Raw genomic sequence first — 27,862 nt, forward strand, 5'->3', positions numbered from 1 at the left:
AGACATTTGATAATTACCTAGCTGTTTGACTTTGGGCAAGTCACTTAACCCCATAGCATTGCCCTCACCTCCAAAAAGAGTGTGTTCTAGGATCTTATTGAACCCATGGGTGGATGGTATCATTAAAGATACCAACCAAAAGCTTAATGAAGAAACAATATTTATAGAAATCTCACAAAAGATCATAAAATTGGGGGGGGCAACCAATCAAGTTTCACATTAGTCCATAAAGATAACTTGATTATTTTGTGATTCTCTAACCCATCCATAAAGTCTGTTCTGTCAGAACTGACAAGATCCAATTAGTGACAAGACTACTATCTCTTCTTCTGACTTGATATTTTTATGTTATCAGATATAAAATAGACATATAAAACATTGGGATTGGGGCAGCTAGGTGGCATAGTGGATAAAGCACCGGCCCTGGAGTCAGGAGTACCTGGGTTCAAATCAGGTCTCAGACACTTAATAATCACCTAGCTGTGTGACCTTGGGCAAGCCACTTAACCCCATTTGCCTTGCAAAAACTTAAAAAAATAAAAAAATAAAAAATAAAACATTGGGATTTCTCTCTTTCCAAAATGTCCTGAGCATAAGAATTTATTCAGTTTCTTACAGAGATTACCAGACCAGTCTCCTGCTTTCTCAGGATGATCTTTACTGTTTACGCAACTGTGAAAGTCCAAAGGACTAGGCTGTTTCACACAAAGCCTGCCTTCAGATTTGTAACTGGAGAGACACAGACCTTGTGGAGGTCAGAGGCTAACATTCAAACTTACAAATCTTAACTAGAGGCAATAAAAACAATTTTGATCAGAAATATAGAATTCAAGAGTATCAGACTTAGACAGTATTAACCAAGTTTTTACTGAGCCATCTCTAACCTGAGCACTACAAAGCAGGCAGGCAAAGATGGAATATCAGTAAATCCAATAGGTTTATTAATTACTTTCTTTGTAAGGAACCGATTTATAGATTTTGGGTTTTCTCCCATCCTTTAGAGCTCTTCCTTGCTGTTGTGGAATCAAATGTTTTTATACATGATCATAAGTGGGAAGATGGATCATAAAACAATCAAACTGGGGCTTGAGTCATCTTTCCAAGACAAGCCCCATTCAAGGACAATACAAAGATTACATCAGACAAGGATTACATCACTTGTGACCATCCAAGTAGGAGTCTTGTGGAAACAACTGGGTCACTTGTGTAGCTTTGAGAGGAGCCGTACAGAACAAGTTATACTGATACACTTTATTTAACACAGGTTATCACAACAGAGAGAAAGAAGCAGGTCCTGTCATGATTAAAACAAATTACTATCTTGTTTCTGTTTTCCAAGCCCAGAGCCTGTCTGTAAAAAGATACCAGAAACTAGAAACTAAAACATTATTATTAAATTCATTACACATATCCTATCAATCAATATAAAAACCATAATTCTTGACAGGAGAATTAATCAGAAGTTCTCTTCTCTCCTCATGTAGAATATAAACTCCCTGAGGTCAGGAGCCTGGTTCAGTTTTTGTCTTTATACACCAGCACCTAACATAAAATGTGAACTTCATAAATGGTTTTTGATTGATTGATTCTTAACAGGCTTCTCTGAAATAGGTTCATTATGGCCCTCTACTCCTACCCCAGAGCAGAAAATCTCTAAAACAAAACTTAGGGAGGATTCATGTTTAGAGTTCTAATAAAAGGGATTCACAGGATGCCTTCTTGAAAAAAAATACAAAATAGTTTTCTTATATAGGACAGGAAGATGACACAGTGGATAGAATGCAGGGCCTGGAGTCAGGAAGACTCATCTTTATGAGTCTGAATCTGGCCTCAAGACACTAGCTATGTGACCCTGGGCAAGTCACTTCTCCCTGTTTGCCTCAGTTTCTTTATCTGTAAAATGAGCTGGAGAAGAAAATGAAGAAAACCTCAAGTGGGGTCCAAAAATGATGTATAGGGCTGGAAAAAAAATTCAAAAATCAAGAGTTATTTATTTCCTCAGAAATGTTTAAGACCCAAAAGATAACATAAGCATTAATAAAAACTAAAACATAAAACAGTAATCTATTTCTTAGCATCTCCCTGTAAAGAAATGTTTCACCTCATACCTGTACTGTCGCAGGTGTCAGAAGTCAGCTGACCATGTCCCCATAGTCTTTTCAGGTTCAAGATGATCCTAACAGAGACCATATTCTCTAAGAATCAGAAGAGTTGCAAAAAGCAGTTGCACAGAGACCACTAGGTGGTGCAGTGGATAAAGCAACGGCCCTGGAGTTGGGAGGACCTGAGTTCAAATTTAACCTCAGACACTTAGTAATTACCTAGCTGTATGACTGTGGGCAAGTCATTTAACCCCATTGTCTTGCAAAAAATAAAAACCAAAAAAAAAAAGCAGTTGCATATTTGTTAGAACCCAGAAACTCAAGTATTTTCATAAGATAATTATTAAGGCTCAAAAAATTAATTACTCAAGCAATTAAGTACCTACTTGCTGTGTGACCCTGAGTAAATCATCAGATAATTAATTCTCTTAATTATGACCAATATGACCAGAAAGGACAATGATCAGTGTTGGAAGGGAAGTGGGAAATCTGGGACACTAATACATTGTTGGTGGAGCTGTGAACTCATCCAACCTTTCTGGAGAGAAATTTGGAACTATGCCCAAAGGGCAACAAAAATGTGCATACCCTTTGATCCAGCAATACCATTGCTGGGTCTATACTCTGAAGAGATCATGAAAAAGGGTAAAAGCGTCACTTGTACAAAAATATTCATAACAGCCCTGTTTGTGGTGGCAAAGAATTGGAAATCAAGTAAATGTCCTTCAGTTGGGGAATGGCTTAGCAAACTGTGGTATATGTATGTCATGGAACACTATTGTTCTATTAGAAACCAGGAGGGATGGGAATTCAGGGAAGCCTGGAGGGATTTGCATGAACTGATGCTGAGATGAGCAGAACCAGAAAAACACTGTGCACCCTAACAGCAACATGGGGGTGACAATCAACCTTGATGGACTCACTCATTCTATCAGTGCAACAATCAGGGACAATTTGGGGCTGCAATGGAGAATACCATCTGTATCCAGAAAAAGAATTGTGGATTTTGAATAAAGACCAAGGACTATTAACTTTAATTTAGAAAAAAAAAAAAAACCCTGATATCTTATTGTCTGATCCTGCTATCTCTTATACTTTGTTTCTTCCTTAAGGATGTGATTTCTCTCTCATTACACTCAATATGGATCAATGTATACCATGGAAATACTGGCAAATTGCCTTCTGTGGGGGGTGGGGGGAGGGAAGTAAGATTAGGGGGAAAATTGTAAAACTCAAAATAAATAAAATCTTAAAAAAAAAAGATGGGGGAAGCTAGATGGTGCAGTGGATAGAGTACCGGCCTGGAGTCAGGAGTACCTGGGTTCAAATCCAGTCTCAGACACTTAATAATTACCTAGCCGTGTGGCCTTGGGCAAGCCACTTAACCCCATTGCCTTGAAAAAAATCTAAAAAAAAATGACGAGTTGCAGGACACAGGTATTGTTAGGAGTTTCAATTCCAACTCTCTGCAAGGGGAAGGGACCATGCTAGATACTGAAGAGACAACAGCCAAATGGAAAGGTTTCCCTACCCCCAGAGGACCTTACCAAGTTATGGTTCATTTGGGAGAATATAAAACAGGATAATACAAAAGTATTAGGAATATATTCAATGTGTCACCACCCAGAAATCTTGAGGGTCTTTCCCCACCCAGATTGATTTTTTTAATAGGTTAAAAAGAGGCCATTTCTTGCCTCATTCCTTACCTAGCCTTAATTACTGAGAGGCTGGTACCCCAGCCCAGCCTCACTTAATCCAATTTATTTGCAAGTGGAGACATCACCTTCCTGAAGTCTTTAGTCTGCTTTGAGGATTTGACCAGCAACAGCAACACTATTCTTTGAGGTCTGGGCCTGTTTTGTTTATGCCTAGCATCTATTATCAAGTTTTTGCATATAGTAGGTGTTGAAGTAAATGGGTTGAATTAGAAAGGCTAGAGGTTTTTAAAGACTTCAGTGTGGCCAGAAAAAAAGAAGGGAGAGTAAACAGTAGGGGGAGGGGGACAGGAAAGGCTGAAAGGGGAAGGAACTTTTACATTCCTTCTTGAGGCTGTCAGGTCCTTCCTGGGTGTCAGATAGCTCTGCAGCTTTGGGGATGCCATGGTGGAAGACACTGAGGAACAAGGTGGGAGCTATTCAGGCTTCCACTTCTCAGGAGAGCGGGTAAGCAAGTCAGGAATGACTTATGAGAGGAGCTGGGGATACAAAAAGAGGCAGTCCCTGCCCTCATGGAGCTTCCAGTCTAAGACAACATGCAAATAGCTATAGGCAGGATAAACAGAAAATCATGTGCAGAGAGAAGGCACTAGAATGAGGCAGGACTAGGGGAGGCTTTCTGTAGAAGGTGGGATTTTAATTGGGATTTAAAGGAAACCATGGAGGGGATCAGTAAGGAGACCTCACTTGATAGTCAAGAATTCTATAGAGAGTGACTGACCTCTCCTTGCAGCTTTAGAGTGTGAAACAGGTCAATGTTTAACATCAATAATCTTTTAATCATTTGACCTTTTTAAAGTCCATATGCTTTATCTCTGTCAAATATCGTTTTTTGAGCATAGAGAAACAACAAAGAAAGGCAAAAAAGAATCACTACCCTCGGAGATTACAATCTAATTGGGGTGGGGGAGAGAAAAATATACAAACTGACTATGTATAAACAAACTATTTGCCAGAAAAATAAAAGTAATCAGCAGAGGGAAGTCATTGTAATGAAGAGGGATTGTAGAAGTTAGGATTTTAGTTTGGACTTTAATGAAGTCAAGAGGCATGAGATGAAGCATTCCAGAGACTGGGTACCCTCAGAGGAAATTCCAGGAGGGAGAGATGGGGAACAGTTTGGGGACTAGTAAGAAGAGTGGAAAAGTAGGAGGGGGAATGGGTCAAGAAGGTCTTTGAATGCCAAGGTTATTTTGTATTTGATCCTGGAGGTAAAAGGAAGTCCTAAAGCTGATGTGAAAAGCTGAAGAGTGAGATGATCCAACCTTTGATTGAGGGGAAAAAAATCACTTTGATGGCTGAATAGAGGATGGATTGGTGTGAGGATAGATTTGAGGCAGCTATTGCAATAGGCCAGGTGTGAGATCAGTTGTCAGCCTTTCAATTTGATCTTGCATCCCTTCCTTTCTTTCTAAAGCCAGGAGAAGATGGGTTTCTGGGAAAAGGGGCATAAGGATTTATGTGGGTTCATTTTGGGTGAAGAGATCACCAACTTTGACTCAGAAGGGTGAGAAAAGGCTTAAATTTTAATTCCCTGGTTACTGCAAAAGTTCAGATGACTACAAAATATTCTCACATAATATTATAATATAATACTACATAATAGTCACAGGTAACTAAGAAAAAAGTTCACAGGTTAAGTTCTTTAGAGAAGCAGCAAGATTTTAGTAGAAGTAGCGGAGTTAAGTAAAGAAGAAGCAGTCATAAGCTGGGCTGATGAGAACAAGGATAGTTTAAGAAAAAGGAAAGAGTGTGAGAGTTTATCTGGGGAATCACATACCCCCATCATGGGCTGCTTTCACAGGATGACAAACAGGTGGGGAAAAAGCAATAGAGAAGAGCAAAGGGTCCCCACAGAGAATTAGCTTCAGAGGAAGACAAGTAAAGGGTAAGTAGAAGAGAAAAACAAGGGGGTGTGAGAGGTTATTTTGGGGGAATCACTCCCTCAGAATGGGCTGCCCTCTAAGGGAAGCCAAGTAATTCAACTGAGGGGTGAGTGAGTTTTTAAAGGAGTAGGAATAGGAGGTAATTTAGGTATTTTTGATGGGGGCTGTAACTCCTAGAGCTGAGATAAGGTAATTAAGGGATAGAGATGAGGGGTGGTAGGTCAAAGACTTAATCATTTCCTGCTGAGGCTAGGATCTTGATTGTTTTATTGATAGGAGCTTTTGAGTCTGGGGCGGGAATGAAGCACTTTACTAAAAATTTATTGACCTCATTTCATAACTTGGACAATGAGATGGGGGGTGGGGAGAAAGGCAGAGAAGGAAGATACATGATCAGTTCAGAGAGTATAGATTAATAACTATAAAACCATTCTTGTTATATCACCTTCTTCAGGCTTTATCACTCACCTCTAAGCCTGGACCACTGCAGTAACCTCTTAGTTGGTCTTCCTTTCTCTAGTCTCTCTCCTGTCCTTTTCTCTGCATAGGTGCCAAAGCAATCTTCCTAAGACAAAAGTCTGATTTGAATTTTGATTATTTAGAGTGAGTGTAATTAGTGTAATTAGCCATTATTTCTGTTGTGATCACTGAGGGTCTTCCCCTCCCAGAACAATTCTTTTTTTTTTTTTTTAGGTTTTTGCAAGGCAAATGGGGCTAAGTGGCTTTCGAAGGGCCACCATACCAATTCTTTATGAAGGCAAATTAGATCAAATTTTGCCTAGATTCTTATCTAGCCTTTAATCCTTGAATGAATGTTGCTTCAGACAAACTGAGATCCTGGAAAGACTTTAGCTTAAAAGGGCCAAGGTCTGGGAAACACTTTCATTTTAAAAAGCTAAGGTCATTCACTGCTTCAGGGCTGCCTCCTGTCTTACCAGAACCCGGATAACTCTAGAGAAGAGAGTGAGAATGGTAACTTTACACAAACACCCTCATTTAAATACAGTTCACTTTCAAGTCATACATGTCCCTCCTGATGTCATTGGTCATCTTTGAGAACTTCAACAAGTCACCTTTTTTTATATTTTTAATTTTTTTTTTTAGGTTTTTGCAAGGCAAATGGGGTTAAGTGGCTTGCCCAAGGCTACACAGCTAGGTAATCATTAAGTGTCTGAGGCCGGATTTGAACTCTGGTACTCCTGACTCCAGGGCCGGTGCTCTAAACACCTAGCCGCCCCCCAATAATTCATCTTTAAGAAATTTCCATGCAATCAGTTTTTAATGATAAAATTCAATCAAACTCTATATTCTAAACTTCACACTCCAACCTAACTTTCAAGGTTTATTTCATGCTTTTCTGTATTGCTAGTGGGTGTAAACCATAATAGGGGAAGGGTTCTCTACCACTGAGGCACATGGGGCCCAAAGCCCTGGTCCTGGATAGAGGCTCATGAACCTAAATAGGAAAATCGAAGGAAGTTCTCTGTTGCTGAGGCTTGCCATTCAGGTCTTGACCTTTTCTCTCTTCAGAGAGGAATAAAAGTCTTACTTGGCTATCAGGGGCCCTAGTCCCAGCCTTGGTCAGCCTTCCTTCTATCTAAGAGGAACAGTGCTCCCTATTGCTGGGTCACAAAAGGTTGGGACTCTCAGTCCTTAGAGTCCTGGATCACGTAGCGCCATATCATCTGGCTTTGAGGAGGCAGCTGGGGCTCTTGGTCCAGGTTTGGACATAGAGGAAGTCCCCTCACTGATCTTCAAGGTGTCCTTTGAATCATGGGCTCATGATCATTGAGGTATCTAAAGGCTGCCAGCTGAGCAATTCTAGGTTTGGGCAATCATTTATGAGCTAAAAGAGGAGTAGAAGTGAGGGTTCCTTCTCCCTGAAGCCTGAAAGCTCCCATGACCACCAGGACACCAAGTCTGAGCTTTGGTCGGCAGCTTATGACCCTGTGGTCCAGGTTTGGTTTATCACACATCTAGCTGGTTTGGTTAGATTGTCAGGAAGGGCCCTGAGGTAAAACTGTCAGTAGGGAGTCAGTGGGTGAGCTGCAGGGACTTAGAGACAGGGGTTGTGAAGAGACAGAGCCCAGGGGAATTCTTTAAGGTAATGATTAGGTGATCCTTTTGAGAGAAGGGAGTGGATCTGTAGGTATCAGCAGAGACTGGGGGTCAATATAGCCCAGAGATCGTCAATGATTGTCTTGTGCATGTATGAACTTTTTTCTAGAATATTCCTTTAGTTTCAGAGGGAGAAAGGGGAGATCCTCTTTCATTTCTAAGGGAAGATGAGAGGGTCCCCCAGAACATCTGAACCTTAAGTCCAGATGCAGGGTAGGTGCATGCAGAGTTCCCCAGTGTTCCAACTTAGGACCACCTGAATAGCTTTTTTCCAGGGACAGTAGCTAGAGTATAATCAGAGAAGCCAAGGTGTGTGCATTTATGAGAGCATATGAGTAGGGGAAGGGAGTGGCATGAAGCCAGATGAGTTTTTTTAAGATTTTATTTATTTTGAGTTTTACAATTCCCCCCCCATCTTACTTCCCTCCCCCCACCCCCTACAGAAGGCAATTTGTCAGTCGTTACATTATTTCCATGGCATACAGATAATGAGGGTTTTTTTTAGGGTTTTTGCAAGTGGCTTGCCCAAGGCCACACTGCTAGGTAATTATTAAGTGTCTGAGACTGGATTTGAACCCAGGTACTCCTGACTCCAGGGCCTGTGCTTTATCCACTATGCCACCTATCCGCCCCTATACAGATAATGAGTTTTCAAAGCAAATTAAAACTGCCCTCACAAGTCACAATTCCAAAATGGGTCCCAAGTAATAAAAATGAAGTTTAAGATAAATCAAAGGATAAAACAGGCAAACGCTTATTTCCATTTGGTTTTCCCATTTAGGTATTGTTTTAGTCAAACTGACTTGGCTGGCCTGCTACTCCACTCCCTCAAAACTTCTATCTCCTGCCTCCTGTCCTTTGCACAGGTTGCCCTGGGGCTTGCCATTCTCTTCATCTTGGTTGTTTGACTTAGAATCCCAGCTCCCTTCAAAGCACCCCTCTAGGGTTACTTCCAACTGGAGGCTTTGGGTCTTCCCTAGTTCCTAGCACAGAGGCTGGCACACAGTAAGTATTTACTAAATGCTGATTGGAGAGAATTGAATATACGGTTCCTAGGGGAGGAGAGAAAAAGGAGGAAGGGTATTGGTTTGAGGAGGCAGGTGAGGGTCTTGGTTAGAAATTTATAAATTATTTCTAGCCTCTTCTCCCCCCCACCAAGGAAGACTTTCATTCCTACCAGAAGGGGAAGCAGAAAGTTGGAGTCAGAGGCTTGGCTACTGCTCTACTCTCCAAAGAACTGGGAAGGTATCAGATTAGAATGACATATGCTTTCTCCCTTAGATACTGTCTGGGGGATGTGATTTCAGGTTCAAGTTATATTTCTGATTGCTATTTCTTAATAGGGAAAGGAGGTCCCAAGTTTCATATCCTAGGCTTGATGCCTTTCCCACCTAAAGCTAGATCCATGGGAAACAACATATAGCAGGTAACAAAGAAATCCTTTATTCAAATCAAACCAAAAATCAGATAAAGAGTGAGGGAGGGAGTTCTCCCATAGGAAGGAAGAAGTTGTTACTAGGAGCCCCAGATCTCACCCAAGGGGAACTTTTCCAAAGTCTAACGCAGGAAGCTATAGTTAAGGACATGATGGAGACTGTTAGCTCCTCATTTGGGGTCTTCCTGGCCTAGTCCTATTCTCCCTTCAGCAAACTGTGGAATTGCCATCTCTCTAAAGAAGCCAGAAGACTGAAATGCCAGAAGCAAATCCAAAGATCAAAGGGACTAGAAGGGTCTCAAAGTCAATTTGTAGGGAGCTAAGCTCTCCTCCCGGTAATTCCATCGCACTTATCCCATCAATAAGAGGCATTCATTTCCTCTAGTGAGGAGAAAGTTCCCTACCTGTGGGTTATGGGACTCAGATTATACCTCTAACTTATTTATACATTTCAATTAGGCAACTCAAGTGGATAGAGGGCTGGGCTAGCAAGACTCAAATTCCTGGATCAAATCTGGCTTCAAGCATTTACCACCTATGTGAGCCTGGGCAAGTCACTGCACTCTATTTGCCTCAGTTTCCTCAACTGTAAAATGGACATCTTAACATGCCCCACCTCCTATGGTTATTGCTGAGGATTAAATGAAATAATACTTGTAAAGAGCTTAGCTAAGAGGCCCAAATATAGGAAGTGCCATATAAATGTTGGCTATTATTATAATTATTATTATTACTACCAACTATATGCAATGGAAGAGCTTATGGCTCCATGATCCAATCAGAGTGCTGTCAGAGAAGTAAAAGAAGTCCTTAATGAGTGGAGGCTGGTGGAAAATGAGGAGATAGACATTCAAATGTGCAAAAAGAAATCCATTCAAAGTAGTTAAAGTAATTTGAGAGGGAGGGCATTAATAGCAGGGGGACTCAGAAAAGTCTTTTCTAGTAGGTAGAGGGGGATGCTAAGTATTACATGAATGGGGGTGGAGGTGGGGGGGGTGGGGTTGGTCTGTGCAAAGGTTTGGGTGTGTGAGCTAGGTAGAAGGAGTAAAGTCCAGTCAGGCTGGAAAGATGTTTTGGTGCTGTAAAAGTGACCCCCAAAATGAGGAGGGGGTCCTCATTAAGTTTTAGCCTGGAAGAATAAATATCTTAATCTTCCCACAGTTTGTCCTAATAAGGGACAAATGTTACTAGAGCCTCTAGCCTAAAGAAAGCAAAACATGGGGGCAGCTAGGTGACAAAATAAATAAAGTACTGGACCTGGAGTCAGGAGGATCTGAGTTCAGACGATATTTACTCAACTGTGTGACTTTGGGCAAGTCACTTAACCCCATTGCCTTAAAAAAAAAAGAAAATCAGAATTAGATTAACATCTAACATTCACATATATTGATATTTCTCTAAGTTGGGGGTTATACCAGGGGAGGGGTCTAGTTAGAAAGCCAAATCCCACAAAATGGTGCTCTATCTTAGGGTTTAAATAGCTTTGACTATCAGAAGGCATGATCTGAAATGACTCTCTGAACTGACCAAAGAAGGGTATGTCGTTTCCCCCCCACCCACTACCCCATCCCAGAATGGGAGACTTGTTAGCTCCTCTTGCCAGTGTTTTCCTAGATCTATTTCTCCTTTTAACAAGCAGAAGTGGGATTGCCATTACCCATCTCAAAAGGAGGGGGGGCCCAGGACATTGGACACCACCAAAAAAAGAGATGCCTTATCAGTCGTCCTAAGGACCTTCAAAGAATTGGAGATAGCTGTAGATGGCTCTTGATGGGATTAAGCATGCAAGGCTTTGTTATATTCCTGTTTGAGGGAGTTTTCTCCAAGCACCGTGTGCAATTGTGAAATCAACCTGATTATCAAGGTTTGGTTGGTTGGTGGTTGTCTTTCTTTGGAAAGATGACCAAAACTGATACTATTAAAGTCTTATAGTGTATTGGACTGTGGCTAAACAGACCAGTAGGAGCTCAGAATGCTCTACCACAGGCTTTGCACAAACAGTTCAACTGAACCACTGGGGTGTTTACCCTAAATTTTCTCATCTCACGTTTCCTTTAGGCTGCTTCCATTTGGCTCATAGAGCAGAGTACCCTCTGTGATGGGGGCATGCCATGTTGGGTGGTCCTGTGCCTGTGTCTGCCATGTTGCATAATCAATTCCAAAATTCTTGAGACCTTCAGATTGTCTTTGTATTTAGGACCCCTTTGTGAGTCCACCATAAAATAGTCTTTTTGACAATCACGTTTGACATTGAAATAATGTGGCCAGCACATTAGCATTGCCTTCTCTGTAGGAGTTTGAATGCTTGGCAATTTAGCTCAAGAGAGGACCTTGTTAATCTGGTATCTTCTGCTCTGGGATCTTCAGAATCTTCCAGACAACCTAGATAAGATTGTTAATTTAGATAGTCAAGGTTTTAGAGGCATACAATAATTAAGTTGACACAATGGCTCTGTAGGCCTTCAGTTTGATAGTCAGTCTAATACCTTTTCTTCCATACTTTCCTTTGGAGTTTTAGTACCTTGGTGAAAAGTGACCTTTCGCCCACCAACTCTGCTTTTATTAAAGACCCAGAAAAATAATAAAATAATTCATTCCTCTCTCTGTTTATATACATACATATATATATATATATATAAAATTCATTCATATAGATGGTAAAATTCACTACTGACAGGGTCAATATCCTCTTTAGAACAAAGAACTTCTTTAAAAAGAGGCAGAAACCACGCCCCCCCAAAACTTATTATTAAAAAAAGAAGTCTGACAATATATGCAATGGTCCACTTTTGTATCCCCTCTGCCCTCCTAGTTCTACAAAGGAATAGCATGGGTCTTCTCATAAATCGTTCTTTGCAGTAGCAACTTTCTGTTTTAAGGTTTATGTATTACATGGTTTAATGCCAGGTCTCTGAAAAATTAAAAATAAGTATTCATAGGACAATGGGGAGGCATATGGTGGATATGAGAAGGAATAAGGAATAAAGGAAACGTGAACATGAAATGCTCAATGCTGTATTATAATTATCACTAAAGCTGATCCAATTGACTTGGGTGAGATTCAGGTTGCAGATAAAATAACAGTTGACAGATTAATAGGGAGATGCTTGTGACCTTGGGTTTCTTTGGTTTCCTTCCAGGAATCCATGCTTCCACCCACTCGAAGCATAGGAGGAAGTGTGTAATGGGCTTTGGGAAATTCATGGAGATTAGGATTCTGAGTTTGGGTAATAGCTTTTCTGCAATTTTCCTCGAAGAAGAGTGATTTGGATTCAAAGCAGCAATAAGTTGATTGGTTATCTAGTAGGCGACCCCTAAAAAGGGTGAAGACATTAAAGTAGTGATTGTTCTTATGTGACAGTCACTGGCCCTGGAGTCAGGAGGACCTGAGTTCAAATCCAGCCTCAGACACTTAATAATTCCCTAGCGGTGTGGCCTTGGGCAAGTCACTTCACCCCAGTGTCTTGTAAAAACTAAAAAAAAAAAAGAATTTATGAGGATGCGGGGCAGTCAGGTGGCACAGCGGCGGGGCACCGGCCCTGGGGTCAGGAGATCCCGAGTTCAGATCCAAGCTCAGACATTTAATAATTACCGAGCCCGTGGCCTTGGGCCAGTCACTGAACCCCTTTGCCTTGCAAAAACCTAAAAAAAAAAAGAAAGAAAAAGGAAGAAAGCAAGTCTTAGGAAGGGGTTCCCCCGAGGAACTGAGGGGTGCGGGGAAGACACCGAGCCTTCCAGGGCTTTGCCCTTTGCCACGAAGCGCAGGGGAGCCTGCAGGGAAGCCTGGGGAAGAGGGGCGCTCCCGGGGAGCTGCAGGGGGGCCCCGGCCGCCTGCCTCTGCCTCAGTTTCCTCCTCTGTAAAATGGCCCAATCCGCCCAGGCGGCGTGACCCGGCCGGAGGCTGCCGGGGACTTGGGGGCGGGGCGCACTACGCGTGCGTGTGCGCGTGCGCCAGCGAAAAGGCAGGGGCAGGGGGGACGCGGCTCGCGCCCCGGAGTGCGCGCGACGCGACACGCGGCGCCGCTTCCGCGCTTGCGCAGGGCCGCCCCGGCACCTGCGCAGTGAGGGCCCGGCCGCAGGCGCCGCCGCCGCCGCTGCCGCTCCGGCTGCTGTCGCCGCTGCTCCCGGCGGCCATGGGGCGGCTACCGGCCGCGGCGCAGACCTGGAGGTAGCGACGGCGAGCGGCGGCGACAAGGGCCGGTGCGGGGCCGCCGGCAGGCCCAGGAGCGAGCCCGGGGAGCGGCCGGGGGAGCCCGGGAATGTAGAGGCGTCGGCATCTGCGGCTGAGCGGTGAGCGGGGCGGGCGGGGGCGGGGCTCCGGGGTCGCGGGGCGGGGCCCAGCCGGCCACGCCCGCCCTGCCCCAGAGGAGGAGGCGCGAGGGGCGGGGTGAGCGCCCCTGCCCCTCGGGGTGCGCCCTGCCCGCCCGCGCCCCCGCGGGGGTGCCCCCTCCAGTCTGCCTCCCCTCAGGACCCTGCAGCCCACCCGGGCCCCATCGTGCCCCTGAGCCGGCACAGCCAGGGCCGGCTGCTTCTGGGAGTTTGGCTCATAAAAGGGGTGCCGCGGAGTATTTGGGGGTCCGTCCTTCTTGTCGTGTACAGGATGAATCGGGCAGGCGCCTTTTTTGCCCGGGGCCCACGCGTCACGCCACGTGGGGACCCTCACGGGCGCTGACCAGTCGCCCACTGTCCCAGACGCGGGCCGGGCCAAGCAGCCGCTGCCCGCGGGCCCGCAGACCCCCCGGACCCCTCCCTGGGCCCGCAGACCCCCCCGCACCCCTCCCTGGGCCCGCAGACACCCCGCACCCCTCGCTGGGCCCGCAGACCCCCCGCACCCCTCCCTGGGCCCGCAGACCCCCCGGACCCCTCCCTGGGCCCGCAGACACCCCTGGACACCCCGCACCCCTCGCTGGGCCCGCAGACACCCCGCACCCCTCCCTGGGCCCGCAGACACCCCTGGACACCCCGCACCCCTCGCTGGGCCCGCAGACACCCCGCACCCCTCGCTGGGCCCGCAGACACCCCGCACCCCTCGCTGGGCCCGCAGACCCCCCGCACCCCTCCCTGGGCCCGCAGACACCCCGCACCCCTCCCTGGGCCCGCAGACCCCCCGCACCCCTCGCTGGGCCCTTGCTGGACACGGGGCCTGTGGGAGGGCGTGCAGGGTGGACTCCGCAGGAATAGCAGGAGCCGCTCAGGCCGGACCACAGACAGGGCGCTGCGCGGACAGCTTTCAATGCCCCCTGGAATAGTTTGATTTGATTCTAAAAGTAAGAAGGAACCCCTGGGGTTTCCTGACTGGGGCAGGACGAGATTTGTGGAAATCCCTTTGGTAGCTTGCTAGAGGCCGGACTGGTGTGAGGACGGGCTTGTGACCGAGGTTTAGATTCAGCAGCACTAGGGAACTTTGGAAGAGGGATGGATTTTAGGGGAAAGACCCCGACTTCTGTTTGCAACACCTGCAAGAGTCAGAAAAAATGAGTTTAAATCCCTCCTCAGACTTTGCCTTGCTCTGGGAAAGTCATTTATTCAACCTCTCTGGGTCTCATTTTGCAGGCTAGATGGCCTCCAAGGTCCCTTTCAGCTCTCAGTCTACGAACTTATGATTTCCTGCAAAATGTCCAAAGAAATTGGTCAGGAGACACCTGTCTTGGGAATGGGGGGGGGGCAAGGTTTTGCAAATTGATTCTCCACAACGGTATGGGTCGTGTGTAGCAAGTTTTAAAATGCTGCCCCAAATGTCATAGATGCTGACTCTAGCATTGAGATGCAAAATGCATGATTTGCAGTTGAGGTTTTTGCTAGTCTTGGTTGGTTTCTTTTTAATCTCTCTGCAAGACTGTTGTAAGTAGTAGAGTAAGAAATGGACAATTACCTTTAAAATGGTTGTTATTCGAATCTTTTATTTTTCATGTTGCCTAGGTTTCCCCCCATACCCCCTCCTTTCTCTTCCTAGAGAACCATTTCTTATAACAAAGAATTTTATTCATAGAGAAAAACAGGAAGAAGAGAAAAACATTCAGCTGAAACGGTCAGTACATGGGGGAAAAAGTTTCCCAATACAGACAGTGCTCCACATCTGTGGACTGTGACCACTGAGAAAAGTGGAGGTGATTTCTCCGATCTCAGGCCAAGCCTCTCTTGGAGCTTGGCAGTTTTCAGTTTTGAGTGCTCTGTGAGGACGGCTCTTTGTGTTCACATCGTTGTCCTCTTTATGCATCATTTTTCTGACTTTGCTCATTTCATTTTATATGAATTGGTGTAAGCCCTTGTCTGTGTTGATTTGTTCTTTCTTAGAGCACAGCAGTATTCCGTTACATTCTTGTACCATGATTTGTTTAGCCACTTCCAGTTGAGAGGCATTCTCTTTGCAAACACAAAAAGTGCTGCTATAAATATTTTGCTGGGTATGGGTGGAGGCTTTCTTTTTCTTCTTTTTTTTTTTAAGTGACCTCCCTGTGCCTAGCACTGGAATCTCTGACTACATTTTAGTCACTGCTGAGTTCCAGATTGATTTCCAGAATGTTTGTGGAGAGTCACACATCATCAACAATACATTGGTGTTCTGTCTTTCAACAGTTCTTCCAGCATTGACTGTTCTCAACTTTTGTCATCTTTGCTGGGGGTGAGAGGAGAGCTCAGGTTATTTGAATCCCCAGTTCTCATTCTTTTCACATGGTTGTTAATAATTTGAAAGTCTTTGGAGTACTACTCGTATCTTTTGACCACTTCAACTGGGGAATAGTTTTGTTATGCAGACATTTATTAAGTGCCTACTGTGTGTAAGATGCCATGTTGAAAACCTAGAAGTTTCCATGAATCATCATCAGTTATTAGGAATAAAGCTATAGAATTATTCTGCTTGCTTTATTCTAGGTGTTTTGGGGTTTTTTTGCAAGGCAATGGGGTTAAGTGGCTCACCCAAGGCCACACAGCTAGGTCATTATTAAGTGTCTGAGGCTGGATTTGTACTCAGATACTCCTGACTCCAAGACCACTGTTCTATCCACTGTACCACCCAGCCACCCCTTTTATTCTAGGTTTTGAAGATCCTGGGGACACACTGGTAAGAAAATATTTTTACCAAGTCCATTCAGACCTAGAGCTCTCTGTAATGGGCTCTCCCTGGCAAGTAACTTCATTGTTCTTTACGGTTATGAGACCTGTGTGACTACAGGCACCTGGCTACCCAGAGCCTCAGTTTCAGCAAGGAGACACAGTTTCATCTGGTCCTTTGCTTTTTAATTGTAGGAAAAGGGTGTGCCCAAAAGCTAATACAAAATACCAGGTTCCAGGAAAGTTCCAGGGACTTGGGTTTTTTCCGACAAAAGCAATTAAATTTCCGTTTGGATTTAATTTTTTGATAATGACTAAAGCCATTTTTCTTTTGACCTTTTCCTGAAATATTTGTTTAAATTTAAATAAATCTTCAAATTATGTCTTGGAAAAAGTTATATTAGGATTATACAATTGATTTTAATAACTATAACATCATTATTGTTTACTGCCCTAACAATGGTAATAACATTTTAAAAATCTCCATAATTATGTTTAACTATTGATGTATGACACCCTTGTAAGAACTTATAAAAACTATTTTCCTTTGAAGGATTTGAGAATATTGATGGGCTGATAACTCTCAAAAAAAAAATTAGTTTTAAATCAACCAAGATTCAACTCCCTCCCCTTCTCCCCATGCCCCATTGAGAACACACACACACATATTATGGACATGTATAATCAATTAGAACACATTTCTATTTTGACCATGTCCCAAAAATATTTGTCTCATTTTGCATTCTGAGTTCTTCACCTTTCTCTTAGGAGATGGGTGGCATGTTTCATCATTAGTCTTCTGGACCTAGTTGGTCATGTCTCTAATATGAGTTCAGCACAATAGTATTCCATCATGTTTTTGTACCTTAACTTGTTAATCTCTTCAATTTATAGGTATTTTCTCAAATCCCATTCTTTGCCACCTCCAAAAGAACTATAAATATTTTTGTATATCTTCAGAGTTTTTGTGTGTCTACCTTCCTTTTAATTCCCTTTTCTTCCCTTCTCTTCCCTGTAGAGTGAAATGTATTTCTGTATTCAGTCTCTGACCAGTCTGTCCAAGAGTAAACTGCAGCTGGACTGCCCCTCTATCAGCCAGCTGGAAAGTTTATTGATTCATAGGGTCAGAATTGTGGGCTCTCCTTTGATCTGGAATTCCTGTCTTGGTTATTTCTTTGCCAGCCGTTCTAGGTCCTTGCTCTGAGATGCACAACTGTTGCCACCTTCTGAGTTTCTTCCTTTCTTGGGACATTGCCCAGGGGTTGCAGGCAGCAAAGCTTCTAGTACTGGTTGTTAACTATCCCCATTGTGGTACCCTGGGGTATAGAGCCCCAGGATTGTCTGAGAGCTCCCTTATGTTGGTGCTAGAGTACTCTGCCCATCTCCAACCTTGTCCTTACTGTCCCCAGATCTCCCAGCTATCTCCCTATGAAGAGTTGGGATAAACAAATAATACACTGAGTTTTTCTGGATTTCCTTTTTTAGGATTTGGTCTACTGCATTTTCTAATTTTTTTTTTTAAAGAATTATTTTCTTCAGTGAGTTTTTATACTGCTTTACCATTTGGCAAGTTATAATTTTTAGATGTTATTTTCATTAGTATTTTTTGCATCTCTTTTACCAAGTTAATAATTCTCTTTTCCTAATTTTCTAGTATCACTCTCACTTCTTTTTTCCCAATTTTTCCTCTTTTTCTCTTATTTGATTTTTAAAATCAATTTTTTTGTTCCTTTTTTAACTCTTTAGCTCTTCCAGTAATTCTTGGTGGACTGGTTAACACACCACTTTTTTCTTTTTTTTCCTTTGTGGCTTTGCTTGTAGTTATTTTCATTTCATTGTATCTTAGATTTGTGTCTCGATCTTCTCATTGTAGAATCTTTTCTGGTCAAGTTTTTGTTGTTTGTTCATTTTGTAATAATCCTGTGTCTTGACTTTGAACTTTGAACTTTTGAACATTTCAGCTCTGTTGAAATTACCTTGGGGCTAGTTCTGGAAGCCTCTAAGGAAAGGTGTTATCACTGCACAAGAATTGGTAATGCTCCTTTCTGCCTGGACCCTTGTTCCCTTGGACTCACTAACATGCCTCCCTGCCTTGACCTAGATCTGAACAGTGGTTATTGGCTTTGCCGTCCAGACCACCTCCTGGAGCCAGCAAAAGAGGCCCTGTAAGTTATTTCTTGGCTCCTGGACGGCGTGCTCCAGAGGTGGCTGCTTCTCCTGCCCTGTGGGCTCCAGACTGGCCCCCACCCCAGTGTCACAGAGCTCTCCTGACTTCCTAAGTTGTCTTGCGCTGGAAAAATGTGTTGGTTCTGCCACTTCATGATTTGAGAAATTGTTTGGAAGGGATTGTAGGGAGGGTTTTGCTGGAATGCTCCCTCTACTTTTCTGTTTTCTATCCTAGGCATCTTCTAGATGCATTTGGAATTGATAATAGAGGGGAGCCTGCCTCCTTGGGTCTACCCCTCTAGACCACTCTTTAGGATCTTGGAAAGGGGTCTGACTCAGGGTTGGGTGAATGGAGCAGCTCACCTAGTTTTAAAAATTTAGGGCTCTATTTGTTCTATTTCCTCCTTCCTGTGTCTTGCACACAGTAGGTAGTCAGTAAATTCTTGTTTGATTTTTTTCTGCCTTTGGTTCTTAAGGATGTTCAGTCACAGCTTACAAGCAAATTATGTTTCTGAAAGTTTCATTGTAAATACACCAACACAGAAAACGCAATCATTCTAAGAGCTCACATTGTAAATGATAGTCCCTCTGCCGGCCCCACAGAGCCTATTTAGAGTTCAAGAAATGCAGCCAGACCAATATTCTATTTTGTAAGGGATAAAATCCCCATTTATATAGCATTTCAGAGTTTAGTCCCCATTTTACAGAGTAGAAAATACTGTTGAAATATTAGTAATTAAATTAAGACATTTTTCTTAAAAGCTCATTTTTGATAAGAGCAGGTAAGAATTCAAGAAGGAAGAGGAGCAGGTGGAGATCTCCATTGATTTGGAAAAGAGTTTTTTCCAGGACTCTAGGTTGTTGTTGGTGGTGCTTGGGGTCAAATTTTGCTTGAAGTCCGGTACACTTATGGGCATGACTCAAGATATTGAGAATACAGAGATCCCTGCAAAAGGGGATGCTATGTTTGACTCATTTTGTACATCTGAAAAATGAAAGGTTTGGAATAGTTGTTCTTTAAGACCTGTTTATCTTATTCATTTACTTATTTTGTAGGCAGTCAGGACTCACCAGCTAGAAAGAGTCGGAGGCTGCATTTGAAGGCAGCTCCTCCTGATTCCAGGGCACCATCTTAAGCTGCCCCTTAAGGCCTATTTTAATTCTAAGTCAGTGAAACCTGTGTGGAGACTTTTTAAGCTTCTAGATCAAAAGACAGATGTAATTCTGTCTCTTTTTCCTCTGAGAAACTAGACTGTTTTCACCTTCTGGAGAAACATCTATTGTAGTGCCTTAGATAGAGGAAGTACCTCATGGTCATGGTGAACTTGAATTGCCGCAGGTGTAGCTTGTGGTAGCATGAAAATAGAGCCATTCATCAGAGGGGGGTTGTTGCCCCCTCTGATCCCCAGTGGTAACATTCCTTGTTCTCTCCCCTTGGGTGACATTTCTATCTGACAGCTATAACTTTGCATGGGGCATGGTCTGTGGGATCCTCTGAGTGTAGCATATGCCTAATAGAAGTAATTTGGCAATAGTTCAGCTATGCAGGACAATGTTCACCACCTTTCCAGCCCTCATGAACTCTCATTTGAATGACTGTGGCCTCAGTAATGTGGGTGGTCTCTATGGTGCAGATCACCCACTATCCATCCCTGGTGAATTTTGTCCAGGCTCCTGTCACCCCAATCTAGGGAGGATCTCTTTGTGTGTAGATAACTAGTGGAGTATGTAGACAGATGGCTCTTGGTCATGATGGATGCAAGACTTGTCCATCCTTTTTTTCTAGTCTTCTTCTTTGGTTTATCCTTTATATTGTCCCACCCTCTGCAGTTGCTCATTTAAGTGTTGCAGCCTGCCCTGGTGTCTTTCGGGTGATCCTCGGGTTCAGTTTCTTTGGAACCTGGTATCCCGTGACACAGGTATATGTAACATACATGATCAGTACAATTATTAGGGATATTCAGTGGTCTTTGTTTTAAGGATATCCTCACGATCACTAAAAGAACCATAGTTCCCCAAAATCAATCTTGTCTTTTCTTGTGTTCCATTTGGGGTTCAGTTGATTGTTCTTTGCAGTGTCCTTTTTTTTTTTTAATTTTATTTATTTTGAGTTTTACAATTTTTCCCCTAATCTTACTTCCCTTCCCCCCCAAGGCAGTTTGTCAGTCTTTACATTGTTTCCATGGTATACATTGATCCAAATTGAATGTGATGAGAGAGAAATCATATCCTTAAGGAAGAAACATAAAGTATAATAGAAGGCAAAATCAGACAATAATAATATCAGTTTGTTTTTTCTAAATTTAAGGTCTTTGTTCAAAGTCCTCAGTTCTTTCTCTGGATACAGATGGTATTCTTCATTGCAGAGAACTCCAAATTGTCCCTGATTGTTGCACTGATGGAATGAGCAAATTCATCAAGGTTGATCATCACCCCCCATGTTGCTATTAGGGTGTACAATGTTCTCCTGGTTCTGCTCATCTCACTCAGCATCGGTTCATGCAAATCCCTCCAGGCTTCCCAGAATTCCGGTCCCTCCTGGTTTCTAATAGAATAATAGTGTTCCATGACATACATGTACCACATTTTGCTAAGTCATTCCCCAATTGAAGAACATTTACTTGATTTTCAATTCTTTGCCACCACAAACAGGGCTGCTATGAATATTTTTGTACAGATGATGTTTTTACCCTTTTTCATGATCTCTTCAGAGTATAGACCCAGCAATGGTATTGCTGGATCAAAGGGTATGCACATTTTTGTTGCCCTTTGGGCATAGTTCCAAATTTCTCTCCAGAAAGGTTGGATGAGTTCACAGCTCCACCAACAGTGTAATAGTGTCCCAGATTTCCCACATCCCTTTCAACAATGATCATTATCCTTTCTGGTCATATTGGCCAGTCTGAGAGGTGTGAAGTGGTACCTCAAAGAAGTTTTGATTTGCATTTCCCTAATAATTATTGATTTAGAGCAATTTTTATTATGACTATAGATTGCTTTGATCTCATCTGTAAATTGCCTTTGCATATTCTTTGACCATTTGTCAATTAAGGAATGGCTTTTTTTTTTAAAAAAAAATATGACTCAGTTCTCTTTATATTTTAGAAATGAGTCCTTTGTCAGAATCATTAGTTGTAAAGATTGTTTCCCAATTTACTACATTTCTTTTGATCTTGGTTACAGTGGTTTTGTCTGTGCAAAAGTTTTTTAATTTAATGTAATCGAAATCATCTTGTTTGTTTTTGGTGATGTTCTCCATCTCTTTCTTAGTCACAAACTGCTCTTGATCTTCTAAATTGCTTATAGTATTGTTTTTTATGTCTAAATCCTGTAACCATTTGGATCTTATCTTGGGTAAAGGGTGTCAGGTGTTGGTCTAATCTAAGTTTATTCCATACTAACTTTCAATTTTCCCAGCAGTTTTTATCAAAGAGAGAGTTTTTATCCCAATAGCTGGACTCTTTGGGTTTATCAAACAGAAGATTACTATAATCATCTCCTGCTATTGCACCTAGTCTGTTCCACTGGTCCACCACTCTATTTCTTAGCCAATACCAAACAGTTTTGATGACTGATGCTTTATAATATAATTTCAGATGATATAGGGCTAAACCCCCTTCTTTTGCACTTTTTTTTCATTAAATTCCTGGGAATTCTTGATTTTTTTATTTCTCCATAATGAATTTACTTACAACTTTTTTTAACTCAGCAAAGCAATTTTTTGGAATTTTGATTGGTAGGGCACTAAACAGGTAGTTTAGTTTGGGTAGAATTGTCATTTTTATTATATTAGCTCTACCTGTCTATGAGCAGTTGATATTTGCCCAGTTATTTAAATCTGATTTAATTTGTGTAAGAAGTGTTTTATAATTGTTTTCAGAAAGTTTCTAGGTCTGTCTTGGCAAATAGACTCCCAGGTATTTTATATTGTCTGAGGTTACTTTGAATGGAATTTCTCTTTCTAGCTCTTCCTGCTCTGTCTTGCTAGTCATATATAGAAAAGTTGAGGATTTATGAGGGTTTATTTTATATCCTGCAACTTTGCTAAAATTGCTAATTGTTTCCAGTAATTTTTTTGGATGATTTCTTGGGATTCTCTAGGTAGACCATCATGTCATCTGCAAAGAGTGAGAGTTTTGTCTCTTCCTTCCCAATTCTAATTCCTTCAATTTCTTTTTCTTCTCTAATTGCTCAAGCTAACATTTCTAGTACCATATTGAATAGTAATGGTGATAATGGGCACCCTTGTTTCACCCCTGATCTTATTGGGAATGCCTGTAGCCTATCCCCGTTGAATGTTGAATATAATGCTTTTTGATGGTTTCAGATGGATACTGCTAATTATTCTATGGAACAGTCCATTTATTCCTACTCTCTAGTGGGTTTTTTTGTTGTTATTTTTAGTTTTTGCAAGGCAATGGGATTAAGTGGTTTGCCCAAGGCCACACAGCTAGGTAATTATTAAGTGTCTGAGGCCAGATTTGAACTCAGGTACTCCTGACTCCAAAGCCGGTGCTCTATCCACTGAGCCACCTAGCTGCCCCCTCTCTAGTGTTTTTAATAGGAATGGATGCTGTATTTTGTCAAAATTTTCAGCATCTATTGATATGATCATATAGTTTCTGATAGGTTTGTTGTTGATATAATTGAGTATACTAACAGTTTTCCTAATATTGAACCAACCCTGCATTCCCGGAATAAATCCTACTTGATCATAATGTATTATCCCAGTGATAACTTGTTGTAATTGTTTTGCTAAGATTTTATTTAAGATTTTTGCATCTATATTAGGGAGGTAGGTCTATAATTTTCTTTCCCTGTTTTAACTCTTCCTCTCAGAAAATATTTCAAGGAAGCCCTTACTAGTTAAGAATCCTACTACCAGATGTTTGTTTTTTTAAACTAAATATGTGGGTCCTGGTTTTTGTAATAATAAATTATAAAATCTGTGCTATCGGAAGTCTGAATGCATTTGGAGGAAGTCAGAAATTTGATTTTTTTAAAATATCATTAAGCCAAACACAAACTTAGATTAAATGCAATTGCATCCTAGTCATATTAACCATTGATAAAATGGAACATGGAAAACTCAGTTGAATTCAAGAAACTGTTTTTTGTGTTTAATCGCATTATTTTCTAAATTAAGTTATTTTTAGTCATCATACTCATAGTCTTGACTAGCAAAGACTGATAGAGCTTCTGGAATAGTTCAGCAGTAAACCATGAACACATAAATATTCTTTTTTTTTTAGAATATTCTTTTAAAATAAAAACACTATTTGCTTTTTTTTTTTAGTTCTTCTAAAAGTAAACTCTGGCTTTTGCTAATAAAATTCAAAGTGGTTGTTTCAGTTATGGCTGAGTTTTTCATTTATCTGGGCCTCTTGCACAAGGTAGCAAGTATGAGGGGAAGAATCTTGACCTTGTAATCAGGTGACCAGATTTTGATGTCCTATAGATCATCTTGCTCAGGCTATTATTCTTTTTTCCCCCCAAGGCAATGGGGTTAAGTGACTTATCCAAGGTCACACAGCTAAGTAAGTATTAAGTGTCTGAGACCTCAGGACTTCCTGACTCCAGGGTGGGTGCTCTATTCATTGCACCACTTAACTACTCCTGAGGCTGTTATTCTTGAAGGTACACCCAAGTGTGTGTATTAATGAGGGAAAAGAACAGCAAATAGATCAGGAATTGCTGAATATCTCACAATTTCTGGTGGGGGAAAAGATGGGTTTTGTCAAGACGTAGAATAGTGATATAGCTTATTATCAATTACAACCTGTGAATATGTTGGAAAATAGCATTTTTCTGCTTCTAATTATTGTTTGATTTACCAGAGGAATTCATGAAATGGACCAATATTGAACTCCTGTTTTGTTTCCATAAACAACCACTGGTAATTTAAGATTTTGGTGGCAACATTCTTAGGTAACAATCATAGTGTTGGACCTGGAGTCAGGAGGAGCAGGGTTCAAATCCTGCCTTTCATGCTTCCTAGCTATGTAACTCTGGGCTGGGCCAGGTCCACAAATTCCAAGTTTAGGAATTTAGTTGTCTGGGAACTATTGTGCCAAAGAGATGAGTTTCATAATGCTTTCAACAATACAAAATCTTATCCTAAAATTTAGTTCCCTAAGTTCCTACTTTCTTCATCCTATTAATAGGATAGCTAAATACATCTAGAAACTGAGGTAGTTATCATGGGACAGACATCTCTGGGACTAGACAGTAAGAGGGAGTGAAATGTGCTCTAACTCTGTGGGAATGAAATGATTCCATGGGCATCTTTGTGGTGTGTGGGTGCTCCCCCCATCCTCTCCCATATATCTGACAGTTTCTGTAAGCCCAGTGAACAGGAAACCAGATGGAGACAGGGCACAGCTGGCATCGGTCACCATGACGGATTGGTCATCTATTCTCAGAGATTCTTTGCAAAATGCTTAATTAGCTTTGTGACTGGCACATAGTAGGCACGACAAAGAGACTTGTTCCCTTCTCCTTCCAATGCAGTGACAAAAGAAAATTTTAAAGACAAACATTGAAGGGAGCTTACATTTTATCTCGAGAAACAATGACCACACTTAGGCATGTGTAAAATAATTCTTTTTGGCACAGGTCTCCTCACCTGTGGACAAGGAAGCTCAGTGGGGACCTGCCCCTGCTCTGAACTCCACAGTCCTAGCAGTTGGAAAGCCATGGGGGGCAAGGCAGACTCAGGCCCAACCTTCCTGATTGAGTCATCTGGCTTCTCCTGGGCTGTACTGCCCTCTCCGTAGAAACAACCTAAACACCAGAAATGAAGTCATTTCTGTTCACTTCAGAGCAAAGACAGCCTTCACTGGCAGCTGGTCTTGGAAGGAAGTTGGTGACTGGAGAAGGGCAGCAAGTTCAGCTTGACTGGGCTGGTGTAAAGAGAAATTCTGTGGAGGAGACCCAGAAAGGGATGTGGGAGGATAGGAGAGAAGGGCTGGAGTAAATGCTGCTAAGTAGAGACCTTGGGTTTGGATCCTTGAGGAGATCTGGCTTTCCAAACCAGTTTGAGGACTTCTTTAAGGTCCTAGAAGCAATAGGAAGCCCCTCACTCAGTATGTTTGAGTGTGGGGGAGTGCTGGCAAGGGTCTCCTACGTCACTCGCCCAACTCCCTTCTTTTATGGATGGGAGAAATTAATTATTGGGGCAGGCTCCCAACAGAGATGGGAAAGGGAATCCAGAGCTTGGGTGGAGAGGTTTGCCTTGGCAAAAGGAGCAAGAAAGGGAAGAGAGAATGGTGACAGTGTAAGGGGAAAAAACCCCAAACCCCAGGCTTCAAATGTAGAGGAAATCTTGTTGAGTCAGAATAAAATGATTTAAAAATTTTTTTTTAATTTTGCAATTTCCCCTCCCAATCTCACTTCCCTCCCCCCCACCCCCCACAGAAGGCAGTCTGATAGTCTTTACCTTGTTTCCATGCTATACATTGATCAAAATTGAATGTGTTGAGAGAGAAATCATATCCTTAAGGAAAAAATAAAATATAAGAGATAACAAATTTACATAATACATAAAATAATTTTTTTTTCAATTAAAGGTGATAGTCTTTGGTCTTTGTTTAAACTCCACAATTATTCCTTTGGATACAGATGGTATTCTCTATCGCAGATACCCTAAAATTGTCCCTGATGAACTGAGCAAATCCATCAAGGTTGATTATCGCCCCCATGTTGCTGTTAGAGTATACATCGTTCTTCTGGTTCTTCTCATCTCACTCATGCAAATCCTTCCATACTTCCCATCCCTCCTGGTTTCTAATAGAACAGTAGTGCTCCATCACACACACCATTCCCCAATTGAAGGACATTCGCTCAATTTCCAATTCTTTGCCATCACAAACAGGGCTGCTATGAATATTTTTATACAAGTGATGTTTTTACCCTTTTTCATCATCTCTTCAGGGTATAGACCCAGTAGTGGTATTGCTGGATCAAAGGGTATGCACATTTTTTCTGCCCTTTGGGCATAATCCTAAATTGCTCTCCAGAAAGGTTGGATGAGTTCACAGCTCCACTAACAATGCATTAGTGTCCCAGATTTCCCACATCCCTTCCAACATTGATCGTTGTCCTTTCTGGTCATATTGGCCAGTCTGAGAGGTGTGAGCTGAAAATGATTTCTTAAAAGGGAAAGTTAGACACGCTGGTCGGAGCCAGGAGGGGCAGGGGCAGCTTCTGTGTGAAAGCCACAGTGGGGAACAGGAACAGACGGGGCACAGAGGCAATGGTTGTCCATGAGGTGGCGGCCAGTGAACACCAGCAAAGGCTTCTGGGAGTGAGACTTTTGAGTCATTGAGGCTCCTGATCGCTTCCTTTCAGCCAACAGGCTTATTCTGAGCCTTCTCCCTGCCCCCATGATGATGTTTGTCCTTCCTTCTTGAAGATGACCATGACATCAGGGAGGTGTTGCCATGACAAGCACATGAATTGGATTTGAGTGAGGGGGCTGTGCTAAGTCACCAGCCTCACTGTCTCCTCCAGAGTCTTCTGGGTCCAGTGGTTAGATGTGGATCAGAATGATGGGAAATGACCCTGGATGCGAGGCGCTCAGGGTGGAGGGACTTGCCCAAGGTCACACAGCTAATGAGTGTCTGAGAGCAGATTTGAATTCAGGAAGATTGCTACCAGGTCTGGTTCTGCTTAATGGGATATAAGTCTTAATCATCATGTACATATTCCTTTATTCTTCTTTCTTTCTTTCTTTCTTTCTTTCTTTCTTTCTTTCTTTCTTTCTTTCTTTCTTTCAGGTTTTTGCAAGGCAAACAGGGTTAAGTGGCTTGCCCAAAGGCCACACAGCTAGATAATTATTAAGTGTCTGAGACTGGATTTGAACCCAGGTCCTCCTGACTCCAGGGCCAGTGCTTTATCCACTACGCCACCTAGCCGCCCCATGCATATTCCTTTTACGCTTATCATTGTACCTGTCCCCAGTTTGTGTTATAGTCTGTCCAGAGCCAGCTTGGTGATGAGTCCAGTCTGCTTGATGGAGCCATTATAGTCTTTGGATGGCAGAGACAGAGGCCTTGCCTAAGTTGACCAGTGAGGCTCAAGGCAGCACCATCCTAAAGGGAGGAAGCCCAGGAGGACTCTAGGGTGGGCTCTTAGCAATACTTAATACCCATACCACTCATAGCTCACATTTATGTGGCTAGCTTTTCAAAGTCTTTTTTACTATTCTTTTATTACTGATAAGGAATGAGATTGAGAAGGTAAGTGACTTTTCTCTAGTCATGCTGTTAGGAAGTGTCTGAGTCCACCTGATTCCCACCTAGCTGTTCTTAGATTATAAATAACATCATTAATAATTTGTACTTAAGCTGTGACATGGGTAGAGAGTATAATTATCGAGAGAAACAG

At 42.4% G+C, this 27,862-nt stretch overlaps 1 protein-coding gene across 3 annotated transcripts in view; it reads left to right on the forward strand.

Moving 5' to 3' along the window:
• The first annotated feature begins 4,170 nt into the window (after nt 1–4,170).
• Nucleotides 4,171–27,862, forward strand: part of NADK (NAD kinase) — a 54,812-nt gene continuing 31,120 nt past the window's right edge. The window contains exon 1 of one of the 3 annotated variants that reach the window (XM_074218712.1): nt 4,171–4,264. In XM_074218712.1, the coding sequence (XP_074074813.1) occupies nt 4,197–4,264 (68 nt within the window). In that variant the 5' untranslated portion in view covers nt 4,171–4,196. Of the gene's footprint in view, nt 4,265–13,336; nt 13,547–14,292; nt 14,524–27,862 lie in introns of those variants that run through there. The other 2 variants (XM_074218715.1, XM_074218713.1) reach the window with 2 other exon arrangements.

This window comes from Macrotis lagotis, chromosome 1, assembly GCF_037893015.1.
Source record: "Macrotis lagotis isolate mMagLag1 chromosome 1, bilby.v1.9.chrom.fasta, whole genome shotgun sequence".
Classification (NCBI taxonomy): Eukaryota; Metazoa; Chordata; class Mammalia; order Peramelemorphia; family Peramelidae; genus Macrotis; species Macrotis lagotis.